The sequence below is a fragment of the Suncus etruscus genome, chromosome 15 (genome assembly GCF_024139225.1).
Source record: "Suncus etruscus isolate mSunEtr1 chromosome 15, mSunEtr1.pri.cur, whole genome shotgun sequence".
Taxonomy (NCBI): Eukaryota; Metazoa; Chordata; class Mammalia; order Eulipotyphla; family Soricidae; genus Suncus; species Suncus etruscus.
Window position 1 is genome coordinate 21,298,856 of NC_064862.1, and position 19,082 is coordinate 21,317,937.

Sequence of the window (19,082 nt, forward strand, 5' to 3'; positions counted from 1 at the left end):
GATGCTAGACATATGCACCTGTCCATATGCTCTTTTGTTGTTGTTTGGGGACACACCCAGAAGTACTTGGGCCTACTCCTGGCTCTGCACTCAGTGATCACACCTGGTGGGGCTCAAGGGACCATACTGGGATATTGGGGATCAAACCCGGTCGACTGCTTGCAAGGCAAGAATCCTACCTGCTGTGCTGATCATTTGTTCCAGCCCCATGTTTTTTCCTGGTTTTGGCCACACCCAACAGTGCTCAGGAATTATTCCTGGCAGGCTTTGGGGACCATCTGGGATGCCAGGGGTTGAATCTGGGTAGATCATGTGCAAGGCAAACACTCTACCTGCTGGACTATGACACCGGCCCCTATATATATATATATATGCAATTTTTTATATTTGGGGCAGAAGTTGTGTCACACCAGGCAGCGCTCAGAGATTACTCCTGGCTCTATGCTCAGAAATCGCTCCTGGCAGACTCAGGGAACCATATGGAATGCCAGAATTCAAACCACCGTCCTTCTGCATGCAAGGCAAATGCCCTACCTTCATGCTATCTTTCCAGCCTCATAATATCATATTTTAAAATTTGATTGATTGATTGGGTTTTGGGCCACATCCAGTGGCACTCAGGGGTTACTCCTGGCTCTGCGTTCAGAAATCACCCCTGGCAGGCTTGGGGGACCATATGAGATGCTGGGAATCAAAATGAGTCCCTCCTGGGATGGCTGCATGCAAGGCAAATGCCCTACCACCGTGTTATCTCTCCAGGCCCCCACCTATGCATTTTTTTTTAAAGAAAAAATGTAACTAGATTTCATCAGGGTGGTTTATTTTTAGGGGGAGGGACTATGATGTCCCCCAAATCAAAAACTACCATGTTGTTCCTCAGTTTCTCCAGAGGGTAAATCAGTGGTCTGTAGTGTCCAAGACAGGGGTGATAGGGCTAGAAAGAGTCTTGAAGCAACAGCTATTCTGGTGGTAGGCTATCCCTATGCTTGAGACTGTCCTCTGCATGCCTCATTTTCTCCATCTGCAAAATGGAATGAAGAGCAGAACTGACTTCAGGCTGAGTTGGCTGGAATGCACAGCATGCTTCTGCTCAAGTCCTGGCTGATATGGGCCTGGCACCTTGTCCCACCTGGCTGCTGCGAGCCCAGCAGGTCCTCCAGCTGTCTTTCCCTCGCCTCCATCCCTCCCTGCCTGGAGCCCCATGCAGCCATTCATCACAGGGAGAGATGTGGGGACCCATGACTCCCGGGGGGACCAGGCAGGCATTGAAGGCATCGAGAATTAATGAGTCTGAGCTGCCTGCAGCCACACGCCAGCTGCACAGCTTCCTGGCAGCAGTTCAGTCATTTAAGGACAAGATCCTTTGAGAGCCCGGCAGGACAGCCGGCCCCCTGTACAGCAGACGGTGCCCTCTCCCAAACTCAGGACTTGCCAAGTATAATCAACTTAATGCTAATTTCTCCCACATCCCCCATAGACACTCACATGGGGGCCTCGGAGGAGCAGGAGAGCCCCGGGTTCAGGAATGAATGACAGCCAGACACAAGGTAGAACTTCACTGCCCCCCATTTCCTCCCTCAATGCAAGTATATTACGCTCGTTGACACAGGGCCCTTCTCAGCTCCGTGCTCACAGCACAGAGCCTCTTGTACACAACTGTTCTTGTACCCGCCTTTCTGGAAGGCTCTTTGGAACCTGCAGTCTTACCCATGGCAGAGCTGCCAGGAGCTGGGCCTGAAGGTTTCAGAGGCCACGTTGGACTGTGGCAGGAGGTTGAGTTAAATCGCTGGGCACTGTTGAGCCCATCTTAATGTCTCTTCTGTCAGCAGAGGGCAGCCAGTGAGCCAGGCTCTGACCAGCGAAGGCCCAATTCTCTGTGGGGTGGTGTGTACAAAAGCATGCTCATACATGTTCATGGTGTACCTGACATGTACTGTGTGTGTATGTGTGGGCACATACCTATTTGTTTCTAAGCAAAGATGTGGATCCTGGTGGTAGGATTTGAGATGTGCCGTAAATCCTGTCACTTCCTAATCCTGCAGCCCCTTTGCCAAACCCCAAAAGACAGATTTCAGGGGTAGGGGCAGTGATATACCCCAGGTACCCAGGAGCAAGCATGAAGGGGATTCTCAAAAGTCATGCATTTGGGCCAAAGCAATGGGACAGCAGGGAGGGCACTCAACTTGCACGTGGCTGACATAGGTTTGATCCCCAGCACCCCTAATTGTCCCCCGAGCCAGAAATAATTCTTGAGCAGAGCCAGGTGTGTCCCAAATAACTTTTTACCTCCTGCCCCCCAAGTACTTGAGCATCATAGCTTTCAGCCTGGCATGGATACTCGGGGTGGAGCCATGCCCTGAAGCTTACTTCATGTGTCTTTGACACATGGGGGGGGGCAGAGAGGTGCCTACTGCATGCTCTATGTGTCCCCTCCCAAGTGGCTCTGGATCTGGGTCATGGGGAGGTGCCAGCCAGCATTCAGGGACATCTTTGGGCACAGGGCCTTAACTCTGCCTCCAGTTGTGCCCCAAGGGAGAAGCTGCTATTAAAACTGCTCTGTGCAGTGCTAGTCGAAGTGGTGGATGGGAGAGTTGGCACACAGTGGAGCCCCTGTGTCCAGGGTGACTATGATGTCCAGGGGGGTTGGTAGAGCCCTGCGGTGCCCAGGGCTCCTCTCTCCCTTTGCCCCAGAACCTAGACTCAGCTCTTCCGGGTCCACTAGCAGGCAGGATCTTGCTCCATCTGGGCTCACTGGCTACAGATGGACTGGGACAAGCCCATCCGATGGGGTTCACTGGGGCCAGGACATGGGACTCTCACGGGATTGTGCGGAGCTTTCTGGACACAGCTTCTGACCCTGCTGCACCCAGACCTGGTGTATCAGAGTCTTCATTTCAAAGGACACTTTTCATTTGCAGGATGCTTCTAGGATGCTTCTGGAACCCTGAGCTCTGGATTCTTGACTTTGGTTCAGTCAGTACCTCCCTGGGCTTTGTGTGAAAAGGCATTGTAGAAGAGGGGTCCTGACCCATACTTGGGGGCACAAAGCTCTTCAGACCCTGCCAGGTGTCAAATAAACTTGAATGGAGCTCGTTGGGGTCACCTTAGGAGTTCAGGGAGCAGCTACTGCACCCATTCCTGTGTTGGCTGGCTCTCCCTTCTCCTCCTGGGGTGTCTGCCAAACTCCTGCCTTGTGCTCCAGAGAGATACAAAAGATGTCTCCCAGGGCCTGAGAGATATCACATCAGTAAGGCATTTGTTTTTTTTTTGTTTGTTTGTTTTGTTTTTGTTTTTGTTTTTTTGGGCCACACCCGTTTGATGCTCAGGGGTTACTCCTGGCTAAGTGCTCAGAAATTACCCCTGGCTTGGGGGGACCATATGGGACACCGGGGGATCGAACCGCGGTCCTTTCCTTGGCTAGCACTTGCAAGGCAGACACCTTACCTCTAGTGCCACCTCGCCGGCCCCATATCAATAAGGCATTTGACTTACATGTGGCGAACCTGGGAAGGACTCGGTTCAATTCCCAGTATCCCATATGGTCCCCCAGCCTGCCAGGGGCGATTTCTGAGTGCAGAGCCAGTAGTAACTCCTGAGCAATGCCGGGTGTGACCCAAAATTCAATCAATCAATCAATCAATCATCAATTGATAAATTAAGTTAAAAAAAGAAAAATGGTCTCCCAGTAAGTTAGCTAGTCATCTCACACTTCTTTTTTTTTTCTCTTTTTTTTTTATTTATTTATTTTTTTTTTTGCCCGCCCCCATCTCACACTTCTTGACAAATGTGAGAAATGTTTGCAAAGGCACCAAGCAAGATGGGAGGGCAATCAGAGCAGACTTCTGAGAAGAGGTGGCATTTTGAGTGGTATTTGAAGGGGAAAAGGAGCCTTCTGGGCAGAATAGGAAAATGGAAGCAGGTGAGTGGCAGGCTGGAGTCCAGGTACAAAGAACAGAATATACAAATTCTGAGGTAGGTGAAGCACTAAATACTAAGAGGACCAACAGCTTGCAGAAGAGTCGCAGTGCCGTGAAGAGCCTCAGATTCCCCTGGGAGGTTAAGTCAGCCCCCCCCCCCAACCCCACCCCAAGACTTGGACGCAGTTGGTTTTGGAAGGGGCAGAATTTTTTTATTTCTTTATTTTATTTTATTTTATTTATTTTATTTTTTATGTGTGTGGGTTTTGGGTCACACCCAGCATGATCAGGGGTTATTCCTGGCTCCAGCTCAGAAATTACTCCTGGCAGGCACAGGGGACCATATGGGACACGGGGATTTGAACTGATGACCTTCTGCATGAAAGGCAAACGCCTTACCTCCATGCTATCTCTCCAGCCCCAGAATTTTTATTTCTAACCAGCATTTCTGATCAGGGCGAGGCTGGAGGCTTGAGAATAGAGGACCTAGCAGTGGCTCAAACCCACCGAGACAGAGGGGGGCACTGTCTCTGATCATTGCAGAGGGACCTGTGGTCAGCCTGGAAGGGGTTACTGGGGACATGGTTGAGGTGGGGATGGAGAGCCAGCTGGTTGCTGAGACTATCTCTTTGGTTGGGGCATTGAAGAATAGGGGTGAAGTAGGGGTGCCCCCTGTACCCCAGGTGTATGATTTGAGCAATCTGGGAGTGAGGGTGCCATTTCCTGAGCCTGGAGCAAAATAGAGCTCAGAAAGGGGGAAGAAAGCAACTTGGACAGGGAGTTGGGTGGAAAAGGTGCCCCTGAGAACCTCTGAGAGGCAGTCTGGTGAGGGAGGCTGCAGTCAGAAACAGACCTGGACAACTGCCTGGAGGAAGTGGCACGAGCTGGAGAGACTCAGAGATGTTCCCCAGAAGCTAGCAGAGTCGGTTGGGGGTTTTCCAGCCTTCTGGTGAGCTCTGACAGTCTCCAACTCCAGATGTCTTTTCTCACACAGGGGATTGCCACCTACACTAACAGCTAGTCAAGAGGGCTGGCCTCAAAGGTTAAGACAGTCAACCAGACCTGAGACACTAGGGGGCCCTGGCTTAGGGGGTCCTGAGGATTCTGTTTCTGCTTCCAGGCGCCTTGTGGACCGTCTGGAGAACATGAGGAAGAACGTGGCGGGGGACGGGGTGAACCGCTGCATCCTGTGTGGAGAACAGCTTGGGGCGCTGGGCTCAGCCTGTGTCGTGTGTGAGGACTGTAAGAAGGTACCATGTTCCCTGCCAACACCTTTGCTTGTCTCTGGTCAGGCAGGGGTTCTGGGGTGCAGAGCAGGTGGGGAGAGTGCTGGGCAGGGGGTGCGAAAAGATATTTGCCAGAATATTTTTTTTCCTGCTCTATTTGCCAGCTTCTTCCATGTCACTGCTCCTTCTTCCCCTGGAAGTCCCTCGGGCCCCTCAGGCCCATCAGCTCCACCAGGAAAGGCCTTGGGAGCCATGGGGATCCTGCTAGCCCCGAATGTGGCCTATGCACCAGGCAAAGGAGCAGGGACAGACACATTCCACATGGGTGTGCAGGGAAAGTTGACAAAGAACCTCATCCTCTGACTTAAGGTGCAAGTGAGGAGGCTTTTCTGCAGCAGGTTAGATCTGCAGAGCGTCCCCGGCATTTACTGCCCAAGCCGGGACTGTCTGAGGCAGTCAAACAATAGTGAGAATTTTGTGACCTACTCCAGTTTCTGGGTTGTCTAGGAATTTTTTTTAAACTTTATTGATTGATTAATTGGTTGGTTTTTGAGCCACACCCAGTGGTGCTCAGGGGTTACTCCTGGCTCTGCACTCAGGAGCACCCCCCCTCCCTACAGGCTCAGGGGACCTTATGGGATGCTGGGAATCGAGCCTGGTCCCTATCGGGTAGGCCGCATGCAAGGCAAACATCCTACTGCTGTGCTATCTCTCAGGTCCTCGGTTTTTTTTTTTAAAAGAAACTTAGCCTGAAGCCTAATGTTCTGTCACATAGCCAAGACATTTCCTCAGCTACCTTCCATCCACCGAGGCTCAGAAGCTACAGTCAAAGTCTTGCAGATCTCAGATCCCTTTGGGATCCATAAAAATAAGTGAACAAAAGGAACAGGTATCTGTCCTTTCCTCCACAGGTGCTCTGTTATGGCTCCTTACCTGTGTAGGTTCTCAAAGTTTAGTCCTTACAGGAGCTCTGGGCAAATTCTTGCATCTCCTGCTTGAGGGCAATCAAGCTCTTGCCCTTGGCAATTCAGGCTCGAATTTGGAACTTTATTGTATCTGGCCTTGGCCATGGAAGGGGAGTGAGGAAAGGGGAGTCCTGTCTCTGTCCTTCCCCCTAGAGAGGGTAGGGACGCTTTGCTGCCTCTTCCCTCACCCTTGGCACCCCAGAGCCTGGTGGAGCCGGACATGCACTGGGCTGTCTTGTCCCCAGAACGTCTGCACCAAATGTGGCGTCGAGACCTCCAACAACCGCCCACATCCCGTGTGGCTGTGCAAAATCTGCATTGAGCAGAGGGAGGTGAGTGCTTGAATGTGTCCTAAAAAGCTCCCCTCCGTCCCTGTTCTAACCCCTACCTCTCTGGAACCAGGTTGGCAGTTGGAGGCTGGGAAAACTGGTCAGGTTTGCACTCTGAGGGAATGCTTTGGAGGGAACAAGCTTATCTCTGAACCTGGAGTCTACAAATAAGGAAGGTCCCTGAATATGAGAAGCTTCCTTCGCTTCTCTTGCTTCTTTGAGCTATCTTCCTAGCAGCAAGAAGTATACCACATTTAACAGGAAAGAGCATTGAAGTCCGGTCTTTGTCTTTCCATGATGATTGAGTCACCTGACACCCATCTATAACCCTTTCATATTTAACTCCCACCCCCGTCAACACAATGGGTTTCCCAAGAGCCACTTGATTGTGTTTCCAGGAATGTTGTATGACTCATATAGGAAAGGCATGTTGGGTCTTTTATTGATGTTCAAAGGGCAGGGAGCAAAGTGAAAGTGGGACATTGGTGAAGGCAGGTGACAGCGTGCTCATTGCCATGTCTTCATCTTCCACCTCTTTTCTCCAGGTGTGGAAGCGTTCTGGAGCATGGTTCTTCAAGGGTTTCCCTAAGCAAGTCCTGCCCCAGAAAATGCCTATAAGGAAGACCAAGCCTCAACAGCCTGTCCCTGAGCCTGTTGCCCCTGAGCAGCCCACTCCCGAGCCCAAACACACTGCCCGGGCTTCAGCTCGAGGTAGGAGAAAACAGCATGTTCTTTCAGGACCAAGGCCAAAGATCAGCCAACTGATCTACCCAGGACTAGAACCAGATCCCAGCTAACTGGTCTGCCTGGGAGATACTTTGACATCAAATCTGTTTCTACCTACTTGTTAGCCAGCCAGTTTGGTTTCTAAGCTTGGATCTAGGACTTCTCTGCTAGGACTTCACAGTTACCATGAATCTGTCTCAGGAAGGTGGCCCAGGGAACTATATAGCAAAACCAGGCTGCCAGAAGTTCAAGCAGTCACTCCTAATGGGTTATTTTGTATGTTTTCTTTTGGAGCCATACCCAGAGATACTTGGGGGATACTCATGTCTTTGCACTCAGGAATTACTCGTAGCAGTACCTATGGGATCATATGGGATGCTAGGGATTGAATCTGGATTGACTGAATGCAAGGCTCCAGCCCCCTCAATAGGTTATTTTGAGGCACAACAGAAGTAGAGATTAAAATTAGAAATTGTGGAACTCCCACTACTTGAAGTATACATTGTAACTTGAGCTGGGTTTTGCTGAGTATATCTTCCTTGGCCCCATCTTCTGTAAAGATTTGGCAAATCTGAAATTGGACTAGAGTGGAGAGATGAGTCTAAAGGGAATTGAAGAAAATTACTGCAACTCTGATTATTCTCACTTTTGTGCAAGTCTTTTTGTTAGTAATTAAAGTGATAGCCACACCATCAAAAGAAAAGAAAGCATCTGCAATAAAAAACACCTCAAGAGAACATAACCCCTAATAGAACATAACATAACATGGCCAGATAAAGTCCTTGCAATAAAGACATTTCAATAAATGTGATGTGATAACATTCTTTTAAATGACACCCAGCCGTTGAGCAGTCAGTGTTTCACATAGGAAGGTCAGAATTAAATGTCTAACTCTGCCTCCCAAAAAACCTTGTTCCAGCAGTCAGCACCACCCACCACATTCTGTCTCCTGATGAGATATAAACAATTTCTACTCCTCAAAGAGAAAAGTCACATTCTCAGTAGACATTGGGGATTGGGCTCAGCACTTCCCAGGAGCTCCAATTTGCCCCCAGAAGCCACCTTCTTCCTGTGAAGTGTTCCTGTCTACAGTCTTCTTTAGAAATAGAAGACTTCTCAGAAGACTGAAGAACAGCATTGCCAAGGTCTGAGATATGGAGGCCTGAAGGATCTAGGCTTGAAATCCAGCTCTGGTCCTATGAGCTTGGGCAAGTGGTATAATGTTCCTTATCTATAAAATAGGGTCAGTAAGTTATGGGTCTTTTTTGAGGATTAAATGAGACATTGCACTGGAAGTGCTTTGCAGAGTGCAGCACTGAAGTCGGCTGATATGACCCCAGGTGTCTCTGCCAACATGTCCACCCACAAAGGGTGTGATCAGCTTCTCAGAAAAAGTGCACCAAACAGAGAGAAATGCAGCCTCCCACCCATTCAGTGGGAATTGTGGGTAGAATGGCTGGCCAAAGTGAGACTGTCTGAAAAACTGCTATTTGGGGAGACACATGATGAATAGAAAAGCCCCCAGAATATTTACTATCACCATGGGCAAAATTCCCCAGTGAGCCCTGGGGGGGACACATCCCAGAGTGGCGCATCACCAGTGATTTCAGTTCCTTTCTTCTCTGGCTGATCATGTGTGTGCAAAATGGCACACAGGCAGAGCTGGGGGAGCCCTTACGATGTTAAAGTAAAAGTAACTGGAACTGGAGGTGGGGTTGCTTCATGAGTTCTGTATGTTACAGCTCTCAGATCCTATAAAACAAGGGCTGGAGATCCCATAAGATAACAATCCCAGGGCCGGAGAGATAGTATAGCAGGTAGGGTATTTGCCTTGTACATGGTTAACCCTGGTTCAATCCCCCTGCATCCCCTCTGGTTCTCTGTGCACCACCAGGTGTGATTTCTGAGTGCAGAACCAGGAGTGGCCCTTAGCACATCCAGGTGTGACCCAAGAACCTAAATAAACAACAGTTGTCCCTCTGTTTAGCCCAGGGGACTTCCAAGATAGAAGCGCAGGTGAAGGGCCAGAGAGATAGCACAGCGGTAAGGCATTTGTCTTATCCGCAGCCAACCCAGGACAGTCGATGGTTCGATTCCCGGCATCCCATATGGTCCCCCAAGCCTCCCAGGAGCAATTTCTGAGAGCAGAGCCAGGAGTAACCCCTGAGCACTGCCTGGTGTGACCCCCCCTCAAAAAAAAACCTAGAAGCACAGGTGGCTTCTGTAGACTGTTCCTCCTCCAGTTTCCCCACCCAATCCCCACTTTTCCTTCTAGGCCCTGAGCCGGCTACCACTCCAGGGAGAGGAAGCCACGGACCCCCAGTTCGCAGGGCCTCTGAGGCACGAATGAGCCCAGCCAGCCGGGATGCTGACGGCTGGGACCAAGGCACAGCTGGAGAAGGGGACACGGGCCGGAGCCCAGCAGGTGAGAGCTCCTCAGGGCAGGATTCAGGCTTCTGAGTTCAGATAGCAACAATTCTGTGAGCTTTGTTTCTCACTGGGATTTAGGAAGAAGCCCCTTGGCCCTTGCCCTGTTGGTAAAACATATCTGAGTACTTTGTTTTGGTTTTATTTATTTATTTATCTATTTGGTTTTTAGGGCCACACTCAGCAGCACTCAGGGGTTGCTTCTGGCTCTGAGCTCAGAAATTGCTCCTGACAGGCTTGGGGGACCAAATGAGATGCCAGGGATCGAACCCCAATCCCTCCCGGGGCGGCTGTGTGCAAGGCAAACACTCTACTGAGCTTGGAATGGGGATTCATCAAGACTGGTGGCAACTGTCCCCAACCGTGGGCGCTTGCCCCAGCTGCTTGCACAAGGAGGTCCTAGAAGGCCAGTTTAAGAAGATGAAGGGTGGTAACCAGAGTGCCCCTCCTTTTCCCCTGCCTCACAGGGGCTCAGGAGACTCAGTCGCAGCCTGTCTCTCCTTGGCTCAAGTTTTGGTGAGATAGAAATGGAGGTCGAGCTGTCTCACTCACAGCCAAGCATCTCCAGTCAGATGGGCAGGAGCCATAGGACAGTGGGGAGGGTACATGCCTTGAATACAACTGACTGAGGTTCAATCTCCGGCATCCCATATGGTTTCCCAAGTACTGCCAAGAGTGATTTCTGAGTGCAGAGCCAGGAGTAACCCCTGAACATTTCCAGCACTTCCAACAACAAATCTGTCACATAGAACCGAGGATACCCCCAAGGGAAGGGAAAAGAGTAGGAGGGGTCTGCGCAAGGGCTGCATCTACTCAGATGCAGAAGCATGGCCTGGTGCCGCTGATAGGTGCCAAGCTCCTTCCTCTGCATGCATGTGTGTGAACATGTGTGTTTATACATACACATGTGCATATATGATCACACGTGTATGTATTTATGTGTTTGTATGTTGTGTGTGATTACACTAGACCATCTCCTTCCTTTCCCCTGCAGGTTTGCGACGAGCCAACTCAGTCCAGGCTGCCAGAGTTACTCCTGCCCCGATGCAGAACCCACCCACTGCTCAGTCTGGGCAGCCAGGTACCCATAGCCACCTACCTGCTGCCTAAACTGGCACTCGATCGTACCTAAAGCCCTCCTTGTGGGCAGAGCCCAGTGGGTTTCCTGCAGTTGCCATTTCCAGCAACCTTTGAAGCTCCTTAAAGAAGATTCCTCCTGGGACCGGAGTGATAATACAGTGGTAGGGCATTTGCCTTGCATGCAGTCGATCCAGGACGGACCTTGCTTCGATCTCCCGGCACCCCATATGGCTCCCTGAGCCAGGAATGATTTCTGAGCACATAGCCAGGAGTAACTCCTGAGCATCACTGGGTATGCCCCCCCCCTCCAAAAAAAAAGAGAAGGATGGCTGCCCCATCCTGCTGGGTAGCCATGCCTGAGCATGGAAGGCTTAGGGATGGGGGGACCGGGGATGGGGAAATGAGGAGGCCTTTCTCTACAGACCTCTCCCCTCCACCGGCTCCACTTCAGCATTCTAGAAGCTCTGGGGGCCTCTCTCAGTATCTTGCTTCCACCTGCTTTTCTGCAGAGACCCTTTGTGCTTAGGGTCCTGAACATTCAGGGACCTAGAGGGTGCTTAAGGCCTCTCTTGGGGTTAGGGAGAGTCACAGTTCAGCCACTTCCAAAGGGAATTTGATTATAAACCTGACGTAGCTGGGCAGTGCACTTTGAGCCTGTGGCCAGCTGAAGGATCTGAGCCCCAGGGTACAGTGTGTTGTGAGAAGGGACTCCCCAGCCCTGTGGTCAGGGTTAACACAGCATCTGTGCTCTGTGTGGGATGAGGGCAGGTGGACACAGGACTGGAGGGAGAGACTGAGAAACTCACCACCTGCACAGGGATATCTGGGATTTGAACCCGACATCACTCGATCCTCTGAGCACTGCCTGGAGTGAGCCCCGAGAGCAGAGCCAGGGGTGGCTACAAATCCCTGACAGATGTAGCATAAATTCACACAAACACACACACACATGAACACCTGGAAAGAAAAGCCTTTGGTCTGGAGCCAGCTTCCTGGCTGTGTCCCTGTTGTTCTGGCCTTGTCCTAACCTGCCTTGGGGCACTGCACCTTGGAACTCCCAACCACCCCCTCTAAGACACCCTCGGGGCCTTGCCCAAGTACAGTTGGGGTACCACCTCATAAGTATTTCTACCCAGAGTGTCCTCTGCCTTGGCAGCCAGCTGGGCAGGAGAGTGGGGGGTCCCCTTCTGCATGGCCCAGGTAAAGAACTGTGGCTCAGGACAGAAGCAGAAGTAAGAAGCTTCACCCCCACATCCTTTTGTGCCTAGAACCTCTGCAGGGCCCTTCCCACAGCTGGGACATGTCTGCCCACTGCCTGAGCTATGTGAGCATCTGAGGGGTCCCTCTCTGCCTCACACTTCCCCTTCTCTGCCTGGCAGGACCCCCTGGAGGCAGCAGACCCAGCCCTGGGCCAGCAGGACGCTTCCCAGACCAGAGAGCTGGCAAGTATTCCCTCCCCTCCTTCTTTCCCTTCTCCCAGCAAGAGATCCAGGGGTGCCTAGATCCATCTGATGACCTCCAGGGGAGTCCCCTAAATGCCAGACTCTAGAGAGCCTGAGCTGTATTTGGGTACAAGGAAAGTGTACCTCAGGGTGGCTCTGCATCCAGCCTCTTCTACAGCAGAAGCAGATTCTGAACAGTACCAAGGTCTGGGGTACAGCAAAGAGCTTTCTGGTACACAGATACCAAAACTGAGCTCAGAACCAGCCACAGCTCAGAGCTGTGGTGCTGTTGGTCGCACTTGTCGCACTTGATCTGATGGCATGAGAGGAGAAGGTTCTGGAGCCCCGGGAAAGTTCTAGAACCCTCAGAAGGTTCTGGACCCTGGGAAAATTCTAGGACCCTGAGAAAATTCTGGAACTCTGGGAAAGTTCTAGAACCCTGAGAAGTTTCTGAAGTTCTGAAAAGGTTTTGGAGTCCTGGGAAATTCTAGAACCTTGAGAACAAATGTTCTAGAACCTGAGAAGGAAAGTTCTAGAACCCTCAGAAGGTTCTGGAACCCTGAGAAAGTTCTAGAACCCCAAGAGGGTTCTGGAACCCTGGGAAAGTTCTAGGACCCTGAGAAAATTCTGGAACTCTGGGAAAGTTCTAGAACCCAGAGAAGTTTCTGAAGTTCTAAAAAGGTTTTGGAGTTCTGGGAAAGTTCTAGAACTCCGAGCAGTTTCTGGTGCCTGGGAAAGCTTTAGAGCCCAAAGAAAGTTCTGGAGCCCTGGGAAAGTTCTAGAACCCTGAGAAGGTCTTGGAGCTCTGGGAAAGTTCTAGATTCCTGAGAAGATTCTGGAGCCTTGGAAAAGTTCTAAAGCCCTGGCAGAGAGCACAGGTGGCCTCAGGGCCAAGCCTCTCACTGTGTGGCCTGGGCTGGTGCTCTTCTGATGAGCCTGAGGCGTGGTCACAGGGAGGACAAGCACCAGGGGACACACTGGAGCTGATAGCACCCACAAGCTGTCTGGATTTAGCCGTGCACCCGAGTTTGTTCCAAAGGGCACAGGAAGGTCGGCTTGGCTATTTGCCATGGTCTCTGCCTATGGTTCCTAACCACCAGAATCCCTGCTCTGCAGTGTGGGTTGTTTTCTTTGGCCCTGCCTCTGTGTGTGAGTGCCCACAGGGTTGTGATTCCCATATTACAGATGAGGAAACTGAGGCTCAGAGCCAGGTATTCTGGCCCCAGGGCCCACGCCCCTGATCTGAATTAGCTCATACGGCTTGCTCATAGGGTGTAACTTCTCCTCACAACCCCCGGCCTCTGCAGGTCTGACAAAGGATATTCTGAGGGCCCAAGTGGCCCACAGGGCAGCACTGGGAGGGAACCGGGTCCTCCTCTGCAGAGTCTGAGTGGCTAGTGGCTGCACTGCAGTCTCTTTATGAGGCTCAGGCTGCAGGGGCCACTCCCTGGAGCAGGGCTCCTCACCTCACCCCTTTCTCCCCTACAGAAGCAGCTCCCAGCGACCCTGGCCACATCCCGGCTGCAGCCCCACCCCGGGAGGAGCGGATTGTTGGAGCCAGGGAGGATAGAGCCGGCCACGCCCAAGGGCCCCCCCAACCCACCGCGGCCCCTGCCCGTCAGCCCCCTCCCTCAGAGGAGGAGGAGGAGGAAGCCAACAGCTATGACTCAGATGAAGCGAGTAGGTGGACTTGTGGGGATGCCAGGATGTGGTGGGTCGACCCCAAATGCCACCCAGCGTGCCAGCATTTCACCTGGTCAGAAAAACATATGCACAGTGGTAGGGCATTTGCCCTGCATTCAGCAGATCTAGGACTGACAATGCTTCGAATCCTGGCATTTCATATGGTCCCCCATGCCTGCCAAGAGCAATTTCTGAGTGCAGAGCCAGGAGTAACCCCTGAGAGTCGCTGGGTGTGACCCAAAAACAAAAACAAAAAGAAGAAAGAAAAACATATGCCTGAGTTTGTACACTCACCAGGATAGGCATTTGCACACTCATCGGGACGCGTGTCTCCACATTCACTCGGAATTGGGACAGATATAGCCCAGCGGTGTCCAATGGCAGGTAAATGCCAGCCTAACCCATTTTCCGAATGGGTTCCCAGCACTTCCCAAACCATCAAGACTCCTAACCCTGGTTCTGAGCAATGGTCCTTCTTGCATGCATCCATACAGTGACTGTTCTTTCCCTGAACTTCACAGAAGCCACCTGTGGAGCCTCTATATTGAAGCTATTCTGCAAATGCTGTGGCTCTGCCTTTGCTCCTGAGCCCCCACCCTCCAAGCACACACACAGACATGCAGCAGGAGCAGCAGTGGGTGTGATGGGAGTGTGTGAGGGGAGAGGTGTCTAGTCTGGACCAGGCACATCTCATAGGGTTGGATGTGTGTGTGTCGAGCATGCACATATTGCAGACGCAAAGCCACATGGGGACCTATAATTGCCCAATGGACCAGCACAGGGGATCAAGAGGCCATTGCGCGAGTGGAACCAGGGACCTTGTTAACCTCACCCCAGGGGATCTGGAGTAGGGAGTGACACTGCTCTAAGCAACTCAGGGACTGTCCAGCCTCGGGGAGGGAGGACCCCAACGCTGCAGCGGATCAGGGGACAGGCCCTGGAGAGACTTGGTGGTGAGCTGTCCTGGTTGTGGTTCTGCAGCAGGAGAGGAGGTGGCATCCTGCCCTCCTGGTCAACCGGGGAAGTGTCTGCTCTGCAGATTCACTGTGTCCCCTTCTCTGCCTCTCCGGGTCTCTGCTCCATTCACCACCTGGCATGTCCATTTCTTGACCTACCGAAGTTTTTTGGGCACCCTCCTCAACCCTCCAGCCTCTGCTATTAGCTGGCGCTATTAGCAGCTGTCCCCAAGGTTTTATCACAGGCCAGTCTCCATTTTTAGCTCAGTGCTTCTTGTGCTCAAGACTATGTCTGGCAAGTATTTAGGGAGCCCCCAAGCTTAGGAGCCCCAAACTGTTTCTGAAGCTAACGGTTCCAGGGAGGCCCAACAGGCAGGGGAGCTGGTAGAAACAACATTCTAGGGGAGAGAAACAAGTCATCCTAATGGCCATCTGTTTTCTTCAGAGATGGAGCACCATAAAGGGACTCAGATGAAACAAAGGGCCAGGAGGGAGGGATCAGAGAGGGCTTTTTGGAGGAGACACCTCAGCTAGGACACAGATGCCGACGGTGAGGGTGAGGATCCGTAGGGCTGAGCAGCAGTTTCTCCCCAAGCCTCTTAGTGAGTGGCTTTGGCTGGGCCTACCCCACACCCCAAGGGGACTCCAAAGTAGAAGACAGGTAGAGCTCCTGACCCCACCCAGTAGGAAGCCAGGAATGAGGCAGAGCAGGGATTCCAGCAGAGAAGGGAAGAGAAGGAAAGATGGGTCAGGGAGTTCAGACAGAGAGGCCTGTTGGACTGCATTCAGCAATAGTGCTCAGGTGGTGTTTGTTGAGTGACTGATGAGCATCCTCTTTGCCTCCTGCCGTTTCTTCCCCGCAGCCACCCTGGGTGCCCTCGAGTTCAGCCTCCTCTATGACCAAGACAGCAGCTCCCTGAACTGTACCATCATAAAGGCCAAGGTGGGTGAGGGCCTGGGAAGTCCTGTCCCCGTTTGTCCCCTGGGCACTCTGTGACAGGGACACAGAAGAGGCAGGAATTGGCTGCAGCCTGCTGGGGGGCAGGGGTGAGGGCGGCTGGACTAACCCTGCCAAAGGGCCCAGCCAGTGCCCCCACAAGCCCACCTGTAGACCATCACCCTCCCCCTGGACCCCTGTGCCCAGTCCCAGGAGAGAGCTGGAGGGGGCACTGTAAGCTTGTGAGTTGGACTCCAAGCTCCTTGTCCTCCCACTCCCCTCCTCTCTCTGCTGGCCCCTCTCCTCCTGCCCTGAGCGGGCACCTACAGCAGCAAATGCCAATAGCTGTCCCCCAACAGTGGGTACTCTCACCCCCATTTGATGGTGAGGAAAGCTAGGCTCAGAGAGGTTGAGATACTTGTCTGAGGTCGCACCATCAGGAAGTGATGCAGTCGAAGTTCTGCCCTGGCAGGCAGGGCAGACCAATGGGCATAGTAGGGGGGTGCCCTTTGCCCCCACAGTGGCCTCTGGGACCCCAGACCCACTGTCTTCTTCCCTGCAGGGCCTAAAGCCCATGGACTCCAACGGCCTGGCCGACCCCTACGTGAAACTGCACCTTTTGCCAGGAGCCAGCAAGGTACCAGATGGTCAGGCTGCCTGCCATAGCCTGCGCACCCAAAATAGCCTGAAGAGTTGGTGCCAAGCAGAGGGACAGCATCTCAGGATGTACTAGGGGAGGGAGGAGCTGCCAATGAGGAGAAACACAGGAAGCCACATGGGGCCTGCTCCTAGCTTCAGGGCCTGCCATGCTCCATCACAGCTGCCCAGCCCAGCAGTCAAGCACATGGGCTGCACAGACCCTCCCGGAAGTGAGGCTGGACTGGAGGGAATGTTCTGGCAGGGGAGAGAAAGGGGAAGGGCCCTTTCCCTCTAGCTCTTGGCCAGCCTGCTGGGGTGGGGGGGAGGCCCGGAGTCTGTCCTATAAGGACAGCTTGGACCTGTGGCTGGGCAGGAACATGGTCCTTGCAGCCTCTCTTAAGCTCTGTCTGGTTGTGTGACATGGTTCTAAGACAGAGATGGCTGACCATACTCACATGATCCTGTGAGGGCCTGGGATGCCTCTGTGAGGGTCAGACAGCCACAGGCAGGAGGAGGCACCCAGGCATGTTGTACACATGTATATATACATATCAGACATGCATACATGCATGAGTTTACATATATTCACCAATAGCAAATGTGCGTACACCCATGCATAGAATACTCATGCTTGAGTGTACACAACAGACACACAGCGTGCATGCATGGGCACATGAAAATGTATCTATCTGCTTACTTGCACATGTCACCCTCCAATCAAGGAAGGCCAATCCCCCCCTCCACGGCCCCTCAGTGCTCTTGGGGCCCTCACTAACTCCACCGGCCACTGAGGAGTCGGGACTGTGAGTGTGACTCGAATTTCTGCCCTGACCCATCTTCCCGGGCAGTGTGTCTTGAACCCTCTCCTTGGGTAGAATGAAGTATCTCCCTTCTGGAGAAGTCAGGCCTGGCTGTGCCATCTGGGGAGCAAGGGAACCTCCCCTGTCCTGAAAAATGTCCTGCCCCGGTGCCTCCCAACCTGTAAGTGTATGTGCTCGAAAGAGGCAGAAGTCTCTGTGCTCATATCTCATTGGGAGATTACCTCAGAGTCTGGAGGGGGACCCAGGTCTTGGGCCCCGGTTCTGTCCTGGGAGAACCCACTGTCTTTGACCTGGAGGACCCCCCCCCCCCACTTTCCTGGTACATATGCATTTGCGAGCAGCTGTGCTCTGGGTAGGGACAGGATTCTAGTCGTCCTAAAGCTGGGTATGCAGGATGGGCTCTGAGACAGGCATCTGTCTGTCTGTCTGTCTGTCTGTCTGTCTGTCTGTCTGTCCGTCCATCCATCTCTGGCTCCTAGTCCAACAAACTCCGGACAAAGACCCTGCGGAACACAAGGAACCCAGTGTGGAACGAGACTTTGGTGTACCACGGCATCACCGACGAGGACATGCAGAGGAAGACGCTGAGGTGTGGTGAAATGATGGGGTGTAGAGATACAGGTGGGGGTGAGAGGACAGGGCGGGTGGAGACACTCTGCAAGCCTTTTCCTGTGATGGCTGCAGTTCACAGCCTGGCACACGGGCCCTGAGACTCCCAGTTCTTACGGTCTTGGTGTCTGGACCTCTGAGGGCTGTGTACACTTTTGAGGGGGTTGGATCAGCTTATTCCTGTCCTCAAGTCCACTTAAGGTGGACTCAGGGGGCCATCTGCGGGAACTGGAGATCAAACTGGGGTCAGCTGCATGCATGTGCCCTCCTTCTGTGCCCCTTAAATCTTTTTCAATGTTACTTATGTTGGGTTAGTGCTAGCAGTCCAGTGATAAGACAAAGAGACCACCCAACAATGCAAGTCACAAAGCAGGGTTTTATTTGCTTAGCTAGTTAAGGGTCCAAGGCATCCCCCTGGGAATAGGCTTCTAGTCAAGGACCCTGAGCCACTTTTCCACTTGGGTTATATAGATGTACAATATAGCATCAATCTAGATTACCCAGTAACTTTCCTATTGGCACCTGTTACATTTCAAAGAATACATCTTATATTCCATTGGTGCACGAATCCAACACTTCCACCCCATTCTGGGTCTCCTCTACCCTGAGCCTGCCCATGTCCATGTGAAGTCCTCACTCTCTACTACATATAACATGGAAGCATCATGCTGCATAGACAGAAGTTCACTCTTGCCCTTCACGTCTGTGCTGGTATTTTGACCATGACACCTACTGTTCTCAGCTTCATCTGAGGCCTCCACACAATAGATTATTTTAAAGATTTTATGAATAACTACCGCAAATATATGGAAAACTACAGGCTATAATAAGAAAACAAAAATTTCATGGACCTAATTCATAAAATTTCCTAAAGTCTTAATATTGGGGCCGGCGAGGTGGCGCTAGAGGTAAGGTGTCTTCCTTGCAAGCGCTAGCCAAGGAAGGACCGCAGTTCAATCCCCCGGCATCCCATATGGTCCCCCCAAGCCAGGGGGCAATTTCTGAGCGCTTAGCCAGGAGTAACCCCTGAGCATCAAACGGGTGTGGCCTGAAACCCCCCCCAAAAAAAGTCTTAATATTTTGCTATAACATTTCAGATAGAGAAAAAGAAGAATGAATGAAAGAAAGGAAAGGAAATGAGGGAGAAAGAAAGAGAAGGAAAAGAGGGAGAAAAAAGAAGAAGAAAGAGGGAGAGAGAAAGAAAGAGAAGGAAAGGAGGAAGGGAGAAAGAAAGAGGAGGAAAGGAGGAAGAAAGAAGGAAAGGAGGGAGAGACAGAAAGAAAGAAAAAGAGAAGGAAAGGAGGGAGAAAGAAGAAAGAAGGGAG

The 19,082-nt window shown here is 52.0% G+C and overlaps 1 protein-coding gene across 1 annotated transcript in view; it reads left to right on the forward strand.

Moving 5' to 3' along the window:
• The window catches only part of RPH3A (rabphilin 3A), a 70,599-nt gene that overhangs the window by 41,257 nt on the left and 10,260 nt on the right, over window positions 1-19,082 (forward strand). Inside the window, exons 6-15 of the mRNA XM_049789388.1 lie at window positions 5,038-5,167; window positions 6,354-6,440; window positions 6,983-7,148; window positions 9,439-9,588; window positions 10,585-10,671; window positions 12,050-12,112; window positions 13,601-13,792; window positions 15,615-15,694; window positions 16,251-16,325; window positions 17,628-17,737. Of these exons, the coding sequence (XP_049645345.1) occupies window positions 5,038-5,167; window positions 6,354-6,440; window positions 6,983-7,148; window positions 9,439-9,588; window positions 10,585-10,671; window positions 12,050-12,112; window positions 13,601-13,792; window positions 15,615-15,694; window positions 16,251-16,325; window positions 17,628-17,737 (1,140 nt within the window). The remainder of the gene's footprint in view (window positions 1-5,037; window positions 5,168-6,353; window positions 6,441-6,982; window positions 7,149-9,438; window positions 9,589-10,584; window positions 10,672-12,049; window positions 12,113-13,600; window positions 13,793-15,614; window positions 15,695-16,250; window positions 16,326-17,627; window positions 17,738-19,082) is intronic.